The 13,101-nt window shown below is 37.2% G+C and overlaps 1 protein-coding gene across 2 annotated transcripts; it reads right to left on the bottom strand.

Annotated features, from left to right (window-relative positions):
- Positions 1-261: 261 nt before the first annotated feature.
- On the bottom strand, positions 262-5,311 carry LOC135195691 (mucin-3A-like). Of its 2 annotated transcripts, none has more exons than XM_064222086.1 (2): positions 5,209-5,311; positions 262-1,621 (listed from the first exon to the last, which is right to left on the bottom strand). In XM_064222086.1, exon 2 carries the CDS (start codon positions 1,618-1,620, stop codon positions 421-423), a length of 1,200 nt encoding a protein of 399 aa, XP_064078156.1. In that variant the 5' UTR covers position 1,621; positions 5,209-5,311; the 3' UTR covers positions 262-420. The 2 variants fall into 2 exon arrangements, with proteins under 2 accessions (XP_064078156.1, XP_064078157.1); XM_064222087.1 differs by lacking the exon at positions 262-1,621 and adding an exon at positions 1,769-3,090 and having other exon boundaries at positions 5,209-5,308.
- Positions 5,312-13,101: the final 7,790 nt, after the last annotated feature.

Raw genomic sequence — 13,101 nt, 5'->3', positions numbered from 1 at the left:
AGGTCACGTTGCCGTCCTGACCACATGGTATTCTCTTACTAAGGTAAAAAAAAAATTTTGGACTTCATTTACAGTATTTCTTGTGGTTATTATTTTCTAACATTGAACTGCGAGGGATATTTACAGCATCGTAACAGATATGAAGATTATACATGAGTCTTGAAGACCAATACATGAAAAATTCTAGAAATCAGTTCATGATGGAAAAAGAATTTCCGTAAGAAATTTTCATTGCTTTGAGAGGGGAAAAGTTAAAGATAATTGTTAATGGATTATGTTTATTAAATACAGGAATCTGAGTGGAGGATTGCCCTAATTTTAACTGAGATATGATTTGCATATCTATATATTGGTAATTAGATTTTTATTAGGTTTTTATGACTGCCAATATTCACATTGAAATTAGGAAGATGATAATTATCAACCAATTGGGTTAAAGCCTCTAGATGGAGTGGGATAGTTATACCCAGTTCTACAGTAAGGCGGAATGGTTGTAGTGGCAGTGATGGTGTTGACTTGTTCGTTATAAACAGTGGAGGTGATGAAAATCGTGTTGTAGAATGTACTTGTTACATACTGGATACGAGTCTGCCCTGGAATTTGCTGGGTTCTAACATCAGTGCGTGTCACTGTGACATACTGTGTTTGGGCAGGGAGGTTCACCACAGTTGGTACTGTCTGCTGAGTATAGATAGTTGTGGGTACCACCTGAGTAGAATAAAGAGTGCTAACGACTGGTTGGGGAACTGTGATAGTTCTGGTAAGATACTGTGGCACTTGTTGGGTTCTTACAACGGTGGAGACTCGTTGTTCGAACTGTGTCTTTGTAATAAACTGAGTCTGAGTCCTAGTAACAACTTGCTCTGAGAAAATGGTGGTTGTTACGGGAATAACTTGCGTAGAAGTAATATACTGTGTTTGACCTGGTTGAGTAATAGTTTGAGTCTGAGAGTTAGTTATTGTTACATACTGTGTCTGAGTAATATCTGAACCAGGCAGAACAAGTGTTGAGTATACGGTACTATACTGAGTACTCTCAATTGTGCGAGTTGTGCCTGGGATTTGCTGTTGTCTAGTCACGGTCTGTGTCTGATAAACTGTGCTGATTACTTGCTGGGGGACCACCTGTGTGGATACTACATTTCTGGTGATTGTTGTGGGTATCTGCTGTGTTCTTATAATAAACTGAGTTGAATACTGAACCTCAGTCCTAACATCCTGACGTGTCTCTGTCACATAATTGACCTCAGGAGGTAAAGTAATCACTTGAGTCTGAACATTGTCTCGCGTGCTAGTAACAGTGACTGTCCTGTATTGAATCTCCGGAACAACCTGTGTCCTAACAATTTCTGAAAATATTGTAGTATAAACTGGTTGTGTTCTAAATTCAGTCTGCGTTACATACTGCACATCTGTTATATAGACTGTAGAGGGGATGACAACAGTAGAATACTGTGTTTGTGTGCGGTAAACTGTTGAAGGTACACAAGAATCAGGTGGTAAGTATCCAAGTCCTGATGGCTGTAGGCTTAGGCTGTTTTGCAAAAGATCACGGGGTAACCGGTCAACTGAGGCTCCCAAAGTAATCCCCAGCAAGGCAAACACAATTAGCAACTTCATCCTGCAAGAGAATATATTGACATTTTAGTTATGATGTTGACTAATTCATCAAAAAACTGTATGTATCAATACACAAAGATTATAAAATAAGTAATACTTACATTTTATGAGTCATATCTAAAGTGAAGAGGATCATATATACAACAAGTTTTGAGAGCATTTTATTTGTATAAATATTTTTCATTACATCATACTAATTTCCTTCAGATTTATATCGATTATTTGCACTTACAAATTTTTATATCAACAGCACTCTAAGTTTTTGCTTTACTTCCAAAACTGGATGGAATGTTTGATACATATATATACATAAAATGTTATTTGCCAATATTCAGTTGATTAGAAGGTGCATTGTAATTGTAACCACTTGCTGAACAAGTTCCAGTTACAGTTTGTGTAACAGTAATTTGTTGAACTCGATCAGTGGTCTGGTAAATGACCTGTTGCTGTTGTTGTGTTTGCACAACTTGGCTCGTGACCACTCTATCAGGACCAGGTATCTGAACAAGAGAGGTTCTGGTTTCTTCACGGGTTTGTACAAGAGGGGGTGGGGTTATGTATTGAGTCCTAAATACAGTCTGGACTTGAGTGAATGGTTGAACCCTAGTCTCATAGATGGTAGTATAGATGACTGTTGGTATTACTTGAGTTCTAACAACTTCTTCAGGCACAAACTGAGTCTGAACTATAGTCTGTGTTTGGACATTTGTCCTTGTGACTATCTGTTCACGGGTAACAAAATCATTTTCATATCTTGTGTTAACTGTTGTATAAGGGACAACCTGTTGCCTCTGAACAGTACTGGTCAAAATGATATTTGGTCCTGTTACAATTCTGGTCTGTAATTGTTGTTGCACTTGTGTTGATGTGATGTATTGGGTTCTATCTGGTTGTACACTCCTTATAACAGAAGTCTGAACCACAGTCCGCACCCTTGTCATAACTACATCAGGACCTGGAATGGTGATTAACCTGGTCTCTTGACGATACTCAGTCTGATAATTTGTAACTGGTTGATTAATGGTCTGAATCTGTGTACTCGTTACTTCAACAGGTACAACTTGTGTCTCTATCTGGGTCTGTGTGACATAGCTAATTTGAGGGATAACTCGTGTTGATGTGACATAGCGAGTTTCTTGAATAGGTGGACTTGGAACTGTTCTAGTTTCTACTCTGTCAATGTACTGAATTGTTGTCTGTTGAACAGTGCTAAAAACAATTTGAGGTCTGGTTTCCACCCGGGTAGAGAAAATAGTGGTCGGAACCACTTGTTGCCGAACAACTGTTGTCGTGACATATTGTGTGTTTACATTAAAATCTGTCTGGACTACGTAAGAGGTTTGAATCCTGGTGTCATACACCAGGGAAGTAACTGTTCGACAAGAATCAGGAGGAGGAGGTAAATATGGTAACTGAGGTGAGGCTGATGCCAGAGCCGACACTAGAAGCAATGCCGCTAAATGCCACATCCTGCAAAGAGAGAAATTCCACAGATTAGAGTCAGCGGTGATTGGAAGCCCCGCGTCTCAGCAACTCATTTGGGAATAAAGTCCAATCACTCGCTGCTCCTTCCGTGTAATTTCTCCCATTGGCCTTTTTTTGAGGTTCACTGGGAGGACTTTATCGCCCAGATGAGATGCCGAGCGCTATATCGTGAGCTCTTATTACATCAACTTAACACACTTCTGCTTAACTTTAAATGAAAACGACACTGCATGGAGATATTCTAATAACAGTGGAATTTATGTAATCATGTAGGCTAATTGTTGATGAATTGATTCATCATTTGCACTAAAATATACTTGCACGATTAAGTATTCATATCATATAGTCAGCATTTTGATAACGATACAGCATTGTTGACTGTGAAACTAACATACCGGTATAAAAATTTTGGATTGGTCGACTTCAAATATTGTAGATTCCGATGATTGAAGTTGTTAAAGTGTATTACATAAACACCGAGATTTTTTTATGTGATTCTCATATCATAGGATAACTTATATCTACTTTAATGTTTTATCAGTGCTAATGAAAATAACGAAACATTTTAAGGAATCTACTTCAAATGGAAAAGAAACTAAGCAATACTGGTTATTCAGTTCAGAATATACATAAATATGTCACTAACTTTTCATGGAGTTGTAGAGACTGCACACACATACACACACACACACACACACACACACACACACACACACATATATATATATATATATATATATATATATATATATATATGTGTGTGTGTGTGTGTGTGTGTGTGTGTGTCTGTGTGTGTGTATTTGTGTCACACACACACACACATATATATACGTATATATATATATATATATATATTATATATATATATATATATTATATATGTGTGTGTGTGTGTGTGTGTGTGTGTGTGTGTGTGTGTGTGCGTGTGTGTGCGTGTGAATTTTTATCACATCATCGTAATTCATATATATGCATTAAGCTACAAATCTCCTTTAATAACCAATTATAACCATTGTAGGAAACATAAAAGGCTATCAAATCTAAGGTAAATCACTTGTTAAGAGGCAAGAGGCAACGCTCTCTGAAACATCTCTTTCTAAAAGGGAATATATATATATATGTATCAAGTATAAAAGGTCCATTAAAACACTAGTTTCATCTGAGGACTATATTTCGGTCGACTGACTCATAATGGTGGGAGTCATTTCACCGAAGTATAGTCCTTAGCTTTAAACCAGAGTGTTTTAAGTGGCCTTGTCTACCTGAGACGTATCCTGTTTTAACAGAAGAATTTATTTACACACACATATATATATATATATATATATATATATATTATATATATATATATATATGTGTGTGTGTGTGTGTGTGTGTGTGTGTGTGTGTGTGTGTGAGTGCGCGCGCGCAAGATAGTCTGAGAATCATTAACAAATGCAATAAAAACCTAAATTGACTATTACTTTACTTGCTAGTAGGTAATGTTTTTGATAGATTTGTCTGATTTTTTTTCCAAATTCATCAATATTTTGGCCAATTTTAGAATTGTTTAGTTCACTGGGGAACGAGGATGAATTTCCTAATCGAAATGCAGCAAAACTACGGTTTTTCAGTGACCGCTTATCCCCGTAGGTTTAGCCAGAACACTAGAAAAGGGAAAAATCACTTCGCCAATATCAAGTGGAGGTCCTTTTCATGTAGACACTAAAAGGCAATTTCTATTGTTTATTTGTAAATCAGACGAAGCTTTGGAATGAAGTCACTTGCCGTATGAGTATTCCGGGAAACGCTAGAGTGATGAAATGTGACCCGTGAATGAAAGTGAAAGTAACTAACGGGTCAGGCGGGTAAAAGAATGCTTTAATACTGACGCATGCCTTTAAACCTTCGTATATTTGAAATCGAGAAGTTTCTTTTCACGTTTATTTTCTTTGATAGTAAGAAATTTGTTTCAAAAGCCACTGTTACATTAATCACACTGATTTCGGAAAGTGTAGATTCACCAACAAACCTTTGGCAAAGCAAGTGAAAGTTAGAGAAAATAGTCACTTTCGGCTTTGCTTGACGTACTGACGAGACTTGGATTTTGCCTCTGATACGAACCTGATGTCGAATGGGGTTAGAAGTGCCGGGAAGCAATCGATCCGAGTTGCTGAAGAACTCTGTGAGGAGACGACCGGGACAAGATCTTTATATAGCTCCTCAGGAAAGGGAAATGTTGACCCTCTGAAGAAGGACACAGTGCCAGTGACGGGATATCTGGTAAGGGTCTTGATGGACTTGGGTGGTTAGGGGTTAGGTAGTGGCTCTCAGTTTGTCTGGACAGACAAATGTGTAAAGAGAGAGGACCTTCGTTTCTTTCTAGTCATGTAAGTACAGTTGGCATCTTCTTTTTTTCAGACTCTTTGTTGACGAAGTGATAAAAGAGACAGTAAAAGGAATCACCGAGTTACAACACTTGTATTGTGATCTTAAATTGTCATCTGTCACTACTTATGAAGAAGCATCTAAATTTCTTAGATTAGCATCGATACTGCCAAAGTGAAAACCATATATTGTGGCTAAACTTTCATTTTTATTCATCTATACTGTATTGTGCAATAAAACTAACTAGTGACGCATACATGCAACTCTATAATGTTAAACAATTAACTATTTTCAATTATACTGTTTTGATATGTATATATATATATATATATATATATATATGTATATATATATATATATATATATATATATATATATAGATATAGATATATCTATATATTATATATTATATATTATTATTATTATATATATATATATTTATATTATATATATAGTATGGTATATATCTATATATATATATATATATATATATATATATATATATATATATCGTATTAAATATTATTATAGTTTTTTCTTTCTTATTATTTCAATGAGTAACATACGTACCCTTTACAGAAAAATTTCTTCCCGAAAACAATTAATCGAAAATTTATATAGGCTAAAGTTGATATACGCTTATGCAAAAATCCACACAGCGTTTTTTAGAATTTTCTCATAAAATCAACTCAAAACAGCGTTTGGTTAAGATGAAAATATTGTATGACAAAAAATCGTTCTTGGTGCATTAGAAGCCACTGTTCTTATGGAATGGGATTCAATGACTAATATTATTGATGTCGTTAAGACTCAGGACAGGAGCAAATCAACTTTAACATGAGGTCGTGTTGAGAAGCAAGGTTAAACTTAATTAAGATGATATTTTTCTTTAAATAAGATTCGAAATGTTTGTAGTGACATTGAATTGCAAAAGTTATTACTGCGCGAGAACACGAAATTCCTGTTTGCATTCATTGCTGCTGATCTCTGGAATGATTGTTCGACTACAAACCCCACTACTTCATACTAACGACTTTGTGAAGGCAAATGAACTTAAGTATCTTTAAAATACGTTTTAAAGTAGTATTTCCGAGAAGTTTTGGTACTGTATTATATGCTGCTTGTCACACCCCTGTCAAATGTTATTGTATATAATGTGAATAGCCAGTGACGATTACTCTTTCCAAGCATATTTCAGCCAGCTGATCTTCAGTATCATTATCCGGCTCTTATATAGCGTATTCTTGTTACATAACACTCATCTGCTTTACTTAGTTACAGTGACATTCTGACCTCTATCTGGACGCTATTACCGTGACAAGAGCTGATGTTCCTGAACGAGTTTTATTGTGATATCAAATCCAATATCCGTAGATTATTGGTCAATATATATATATATATATATCTAATGTCTTATCGCTTGGGCGAGACTTTTTGTTTTTTCCTTACGGCTGTTATCCGTAAGTAATGTTTGTTTCCTCTCTCCATCTCCCTTGGATATCTTAGTAGAGAGGTTTCTTTCTTGTCTAAGAGAGATGATTCAAACAGGCTAGTTTGAACAAGTTAACAACTTTATTCTGTAACTCCATTACTAGGAGATGCAGCTCGGTCGGACGACGATTTTTATTGTGACTGTTGGCGTGGAACTGCCATTCTAAAGCATCGCGTCGATAGCGAACATTAGCTATCTCAGCAATTCAATAAAAACACATACGTAGTTCGCCGGCTCGGAAGTTACAGTTTCCGGCGTAGGTTTAACAGGTCAACCTCTTCCCATGGAAGTTGTTGTGCAAAGTTATCATAACATAAAAATGTTGACAAAGCTTTGAGCTAGATCAGGCTACTGCAGACAACGCATAGCGTATCTAAGGTCTGCTTTGGTCACGTAGAACCCTCCTAATGCCATGACCCCCAGGTCACTGGTTTATATATAATGTAATTCTTACATTAGGCTCGGTCCCTGCTACCTATTCAAGCCTTGAATAACAAAAAAAAAATTACTTTAAACATTGTTCATAGGAGCGTGCTCGTAACATACTAAGTGATTAAATGCATAAAAAGATTCTGTTACATACCTTGTTGACATATTCATAAACAAAGATAAATGCATGGAAAATATAGATCCATGTTTTGGTAATAATAATGATTATGTACCCAAATAATAAAATGGTAAAAATCAAAACATGTATACATGATTATATGATAACATGTAACCTGATTAAGAATAATGGTTACTAAAATAATGATTATAGCATGATCATGGATAATTGTTAAAGAGTACTTGTCACTCTTTATAATAGATAAATATAATTGTATAATAGTATAACAATGTAATTCTGCAGAAATTCAATATATAGGGCTGATATTTTATTAGGTGCCCGAAAAAATACCTTTAGGAATATATTAATGTAAATAATAGGGTTGGGCTATAATGATTTATTGGTGCCCTGGAGATACTTTAAACTGTTCAAATGCAAGGCGTTGAGTCTTTCTTGTCCTACATTTTTGCCAACATACGGACCGCTTTTCACACACACACAATTCCAGACAATTCCCTAGGCACGAACTGAAGTGGCCAGGTTCAGGCGGCCCTAAACGCAAACGACTTGAGTTTAACGGGTACGTCATCCAGACGGCCAGTACGTTCCCTTGGAGATCCTCCTGTTTACGCCTCAGCCTACGCCAAGCAAAGATGTTGACGGCGATAACCAATGGCCGTCACACTGAACACGGCTAGCAGAATGTAGTAGCGAAGATGTTCTCCACCTGCATAAGTCGATGACGCGTGGGTCATCTCAGCCAGTTGCGTCAGACGATGAGCTACTCGCGCGTTGTATGGGAGAGGTAGTGATGGGATGATTGTTGTAGCCCGTGTAGTTTCGCGAAATACGCCTTCTCACGTATTATCGTGTTGACCCCTCTGACGGTATAATTTTTGTAGATGTCCCCGTAACAACCATCGGCTGCTACGAAGATAGGGGCATGGGCGGTGGATGTGTCCGGACACACGACGTCGAATCCGGCCTTATCATAACGGATCCAGGAACCATTATTCATCCTGTAATTGAATTTATTACCGAGGGATAAGTTTCCCCAGACAAACCTTCGCTTGTATAGAGAGAGAGCCGTTTTAGCACTATGTCTAACTCACATGAATCCGTTGATATAGGATAGAATTCAAAAGAGTCAGCTGTACAAATTTTATTATTCATGGCTTCTGAACAGTGAGTGAGTTTCTAAGTCTTTAATGACTGTAAATGATTTCTTATCAGAAGAAATCAGTACATGCCCTGTTAAATTGGATATTACTGGATTTGAGTTATTCGTCATAAAAGTAGGAAACGGTGCTATTTTGTATGATTGCCAAGCATCGGAAGAATCAAAGAATCGTGATCATAATTCTATAATTTTCTACGCTGACTGATATTAGGCTATAATAGAATTCTACTTTATGGGCATCCAATAAAGGAATATAACCTAGCTTCTCCCGTCCGTTTTCTAAAGTTAACGTCAGATCTTTAATAGGCATGAGGTGAGGAGATAACACACCCTTTGTTGCTAACGTAATTGCTTCTACGTAATCTTTTGACTTTTCAATAAAATGGGATATTTTCACACGGATATGATCTATTTTCGAACTATAGTAAGCTAAAGTAGCCAGCAAATGTTGAACTTCCATGACCTGAATCGATATTATTTGAATGTTCATTAACGATATTCATTATTTGATTGATCGAAGATAACTGGCTGCGAAGTTCTGATAAGGCCAGTTCCGTTTTGTGTTGCAAAAACTCAATTCTTTTATTTTGATTATTTATCTTGAGGCGATTTGAGATTCCTAAGCCTAGATTCGCAACTGATCCTAAGATGTTTAGTCCAGCTAGAATAAGCGGGTTGCGGCGTTCAAGAGTATTGTGCCGCACAGACCACATCAGCAGGTCTCGAGCGAGTTCTTCTCTGCCTCGGCGGTTTTATTTTGTATGTCATAAGACAACATTTCTGCGACGCTTAGCGTTTGAGCTAGTGAAATCTCTGAGTTAGCATGAAGATTACGTTCATGCATTTCCTTAAGGGAAATACCAAACCTCATCAGGTCATTCTTTAAGTTAAGGACGTCATCTTCAGGTAAGAAAATAGCATGCATATCTACCTCGATAACAATATTACTTGACACGATGAATACATCATCGATTCTCTCGATAATCGAGCCATGATTAAATTCTATGTCTTAGTCTAGCACTCTTTCCATACAACAAAGATGTCTGAAATACACAATATCACTCCTAACAATAACAGATTCATTTTTGAAAACCTGCAATGAGTAAAACAGATGTAATAACTCGCGTAAAAGAATAGGTTTACATACAATATGATTAATAGATATATATATATAAATTATCGATACAAGTTTCATAAATACAACCATTTTTTCCCTCACTCCATCTACCTTTCTTTAGATTCTGATATGTGCCAATGGGACTATTCTCACATCAGTGGGTTTGGATACTTTTTGAACCCTAACTCTATTGGCCGTTAAATTTTCTAAAATGTTAACGGGCCTTCAAACTTAGGTGTCAGTTTATAATTTAAACCTTTACGCACGTATACTTGTTATGTATACCTGATCGCCCACGGCATATGTTCTAGTTGGCTTAGCTATTTTATCATGATTTTTTTTTCATTATTATCTTGTGCTTCTTCTAAATTCTTACGTTAATATTATATCGACTTATGCTTGCATCCATAACATCCTTTAGAGGATTTGATAAATTAGTTGTAGGCTTTAAGATGTGAAAAGGCGTTCGGTTCGGGGCCGGGGATACCGTATAACAGTGGCTCGTCGGTGTCATTTTAATAGACAACGTGATACGAGTGATTAAGTGTGCTTAGTACCGCAGGTATGGCAATGTCCCAGTTTGGGATCTGCCCCCCCTAAGGTGACCCTTAAAAAAATGTTTAAAACCAACCTTACGATTTTGCCCATTTCCCAACTAGCCCATTAAGACTCTTGGGTGGTGATAGCTCAGGTGGTTTGATGTTCGATTTTATTTATAATAAGGAATTCGCACAAGGAGTTAAAGGAAAATGATTATTGAACTCCCCGCCCGAGTCTGAGATAATGATGTGTGGAATTCCATGTTTACAAATGTAGCACTCGTAAAACTTCCTAGCGCACTCAACCGCGGTTTTTGTTTTAAGCGCTATAAGTTCTGTATATCGAGTCAAAGCGTCTATAATTACTAGGAGGTGCTTATTTCCTCTGTCTGACTCGTAAAATCCTGTTAATAAATCTAAATGTACTCTTTCAAAGGGTTGATTTGGCACGGGGTAAGCCCCTAGGCTGACAGGTGTCTTCGTGTGCCCTTTGTATTCTTGACAAGTGCGACAATTTGCTATGTGCTTTTTTTATATCTCTAAGCATCGTATGCCAATAAAATATGGATTTGGCTTTCTGTGACATCAAGGTATAACCCGGGTGTCCGTGCAGTGGATTTTCATGGCAACCACTTTAAGACAGTGGTATGAGTGAGATAGGCACCACCACCTGGTTGTTATTCAACTGCGGTGTGTTGCGGGTTTTCCTCGTCACGGATCTACAGGATATTTTTCCTGTAGGATATAATTCTGCTGCTTATACTTTAGGTATTCTTTTTCCTTCGGATTTCCGTTTTAAACGCAATGATGATTTTTTCTATTTGCGGATCTTTTCTTTGTTCCGTCTGTAATAGTTCAGCACTCCAGCCCAGATCTTCCTGTTCGGATATAGTTTTAACAACGGGCATGGAGGTTGAGATATCTATTAATTCAGCTAATGGCTCGGTACAAGATGAAGAGGGGTTGCGTGATAATGCGTCAGCAATGATATTTGCTTTCCCAGTAAATACCCGATCCTCGCGCCAAAGTCCTGATGATCATGTGCCACCGAGTTCGCTTGGGGCTGTGACTAAAGCCTTTAAAGAAGTCGGTTATGGGCTTATGATCAGTGAGAACCTTGACGGGATAACCGTAGATTATGAATTTAAAGTGCACGAGTGATTAACAATAGCGAGCCCTTCCTTGTCTATTACTGCATATTTACTTTTCGGAAGGTCTCAGTTTACGTGAATAAAAAGCTATAGGGAAAAACTGTCTATCATATTGTTGAAGCAATACCCCACCTACTCCTAGGTCTGAGGCGTCTGTTGCTATGAAAAATTCCTTATTGAAGTCAGGAAATTTCAAGTTAGGAGAACTACACAGTTTCATCTTTCAATTTATCGAACGCCTGTTGATGAATTTCAGACCATACGAAATCTACGCCCTTTCTTTTTATAAGATCGGTTAGGGAGCGGCTATGATTGAGTAGTTGCGGATGAAGCGGCGATAGTAACCGCTGCATCCTAAAAAATTGCTGTATTCCCTTGACGTTAGTAGGTATCGGAAAGTTACGGATAGCCGACACCTTATCGTGGACGACTTTAAGAGCCTTCACTAGAGACCGTGAAACCTAGATAGACTAGTTCTGTTTTAAAAAATTCACACTTACTTATCTTTACCCTTAAATTATGCTGCCTTAACCTTTGTAACACTAACTCCAATTTACGTAATGTTCTTCTAATGTGTTGGAAAAGATTACTAAGTCATCCATGTAGGCATGTAGGATATCTCCTAACAAGTCTCCAAACACGACGTTTATCATACGACGATAAAGTTATAGGAGCAAAGCGTAAACCAAAAGGCATACGCAAAATTCATAATGTCCCCTGGCTGTGCTGAAGGCAGTGTATGGGATACTTTCTTGTTCCATCGGAATCTGATGAAATCCTTTTAGTAAGTCTAGGCTTGTGAAATATTTTATTCTGGCCTAGTAAAGATAGGATATCATCGGTACATGGTACTGGGAATCGGTCAGGGATTGTTTCTTCGTTTAAACGACGAAAATCTACGCATATCCGCCAAGTTCGACTTTTTTTCGGTACTACTATTTAACGGAAAATTATAAGGGCTGTTTGATTTCCTAATGACTCCTTCCTTTAACATTTTACCTACTTCCTCTGTTATCTCATTCTGAAATTTCATAGGAAGTCTGTACGAAGGTACATAGATTACTTTCTGTTTGTCCTTGAGCCTGATTTGATGCTCTATGACATCCGTTTTTCCTAAGGTTCCATCCGTAGTGGAAAAAACATCATGATATTTAGTTAACAGATTCAAAAATTTCTGCTGAATTTCTTCTTCTTGAATATCTTTATTGATTTTGTTCTTTATAGATTGCAACAAAAGGGTTTCATCCGCGACTGATTGAGCGTGATTTATCTCAGCTACGGTAAGAATGCGATGTTTATAAACTTCGGCATCCAAGATATGTTGATTTTTGTGGATTACTAAAGTGGTATTCAAATGATTACAGACTTCTTGATATTACATTGCTGTTGTGAGCCGACTGTATAAACGGCTTGTGTGACGGATAATCCGTGTGTTTTCAGAGTTTCGGAAAGGATTAATGTTTCAGATCCTGGCAAGGTTCTTTTACGCACTAATATTTGAAGTTACGTTAGGCTCGAGATTTGCGTGCAAGCTGATATTACGGGTGAGCGAGAGTTCTGTTGGGTTGCCTGTATTATTTCTTGGTTCATGAGACAGGTGATT

The sequence above is a fragment of the Macrobrachium nipponense genome, chromosome 16, assembly GCF_015104395.2.
Source record: "Macrobrachium nipponense isolate FS-2020 chromosome 16, ASM1510439v2, whole genome shotgun sequence".
Classification (NCBI taxonomy): Eukaryota; Metazoa; Arthropoda; class Malacostraca; order Decapoda; family Palaemonidae; genus Macrobrachium; species Macrobrachium nipponense.
Note: the sequence above shows the minus strand (reverse complement) of the source record. Positions and strands in the feature narration are given on the sequence as shown.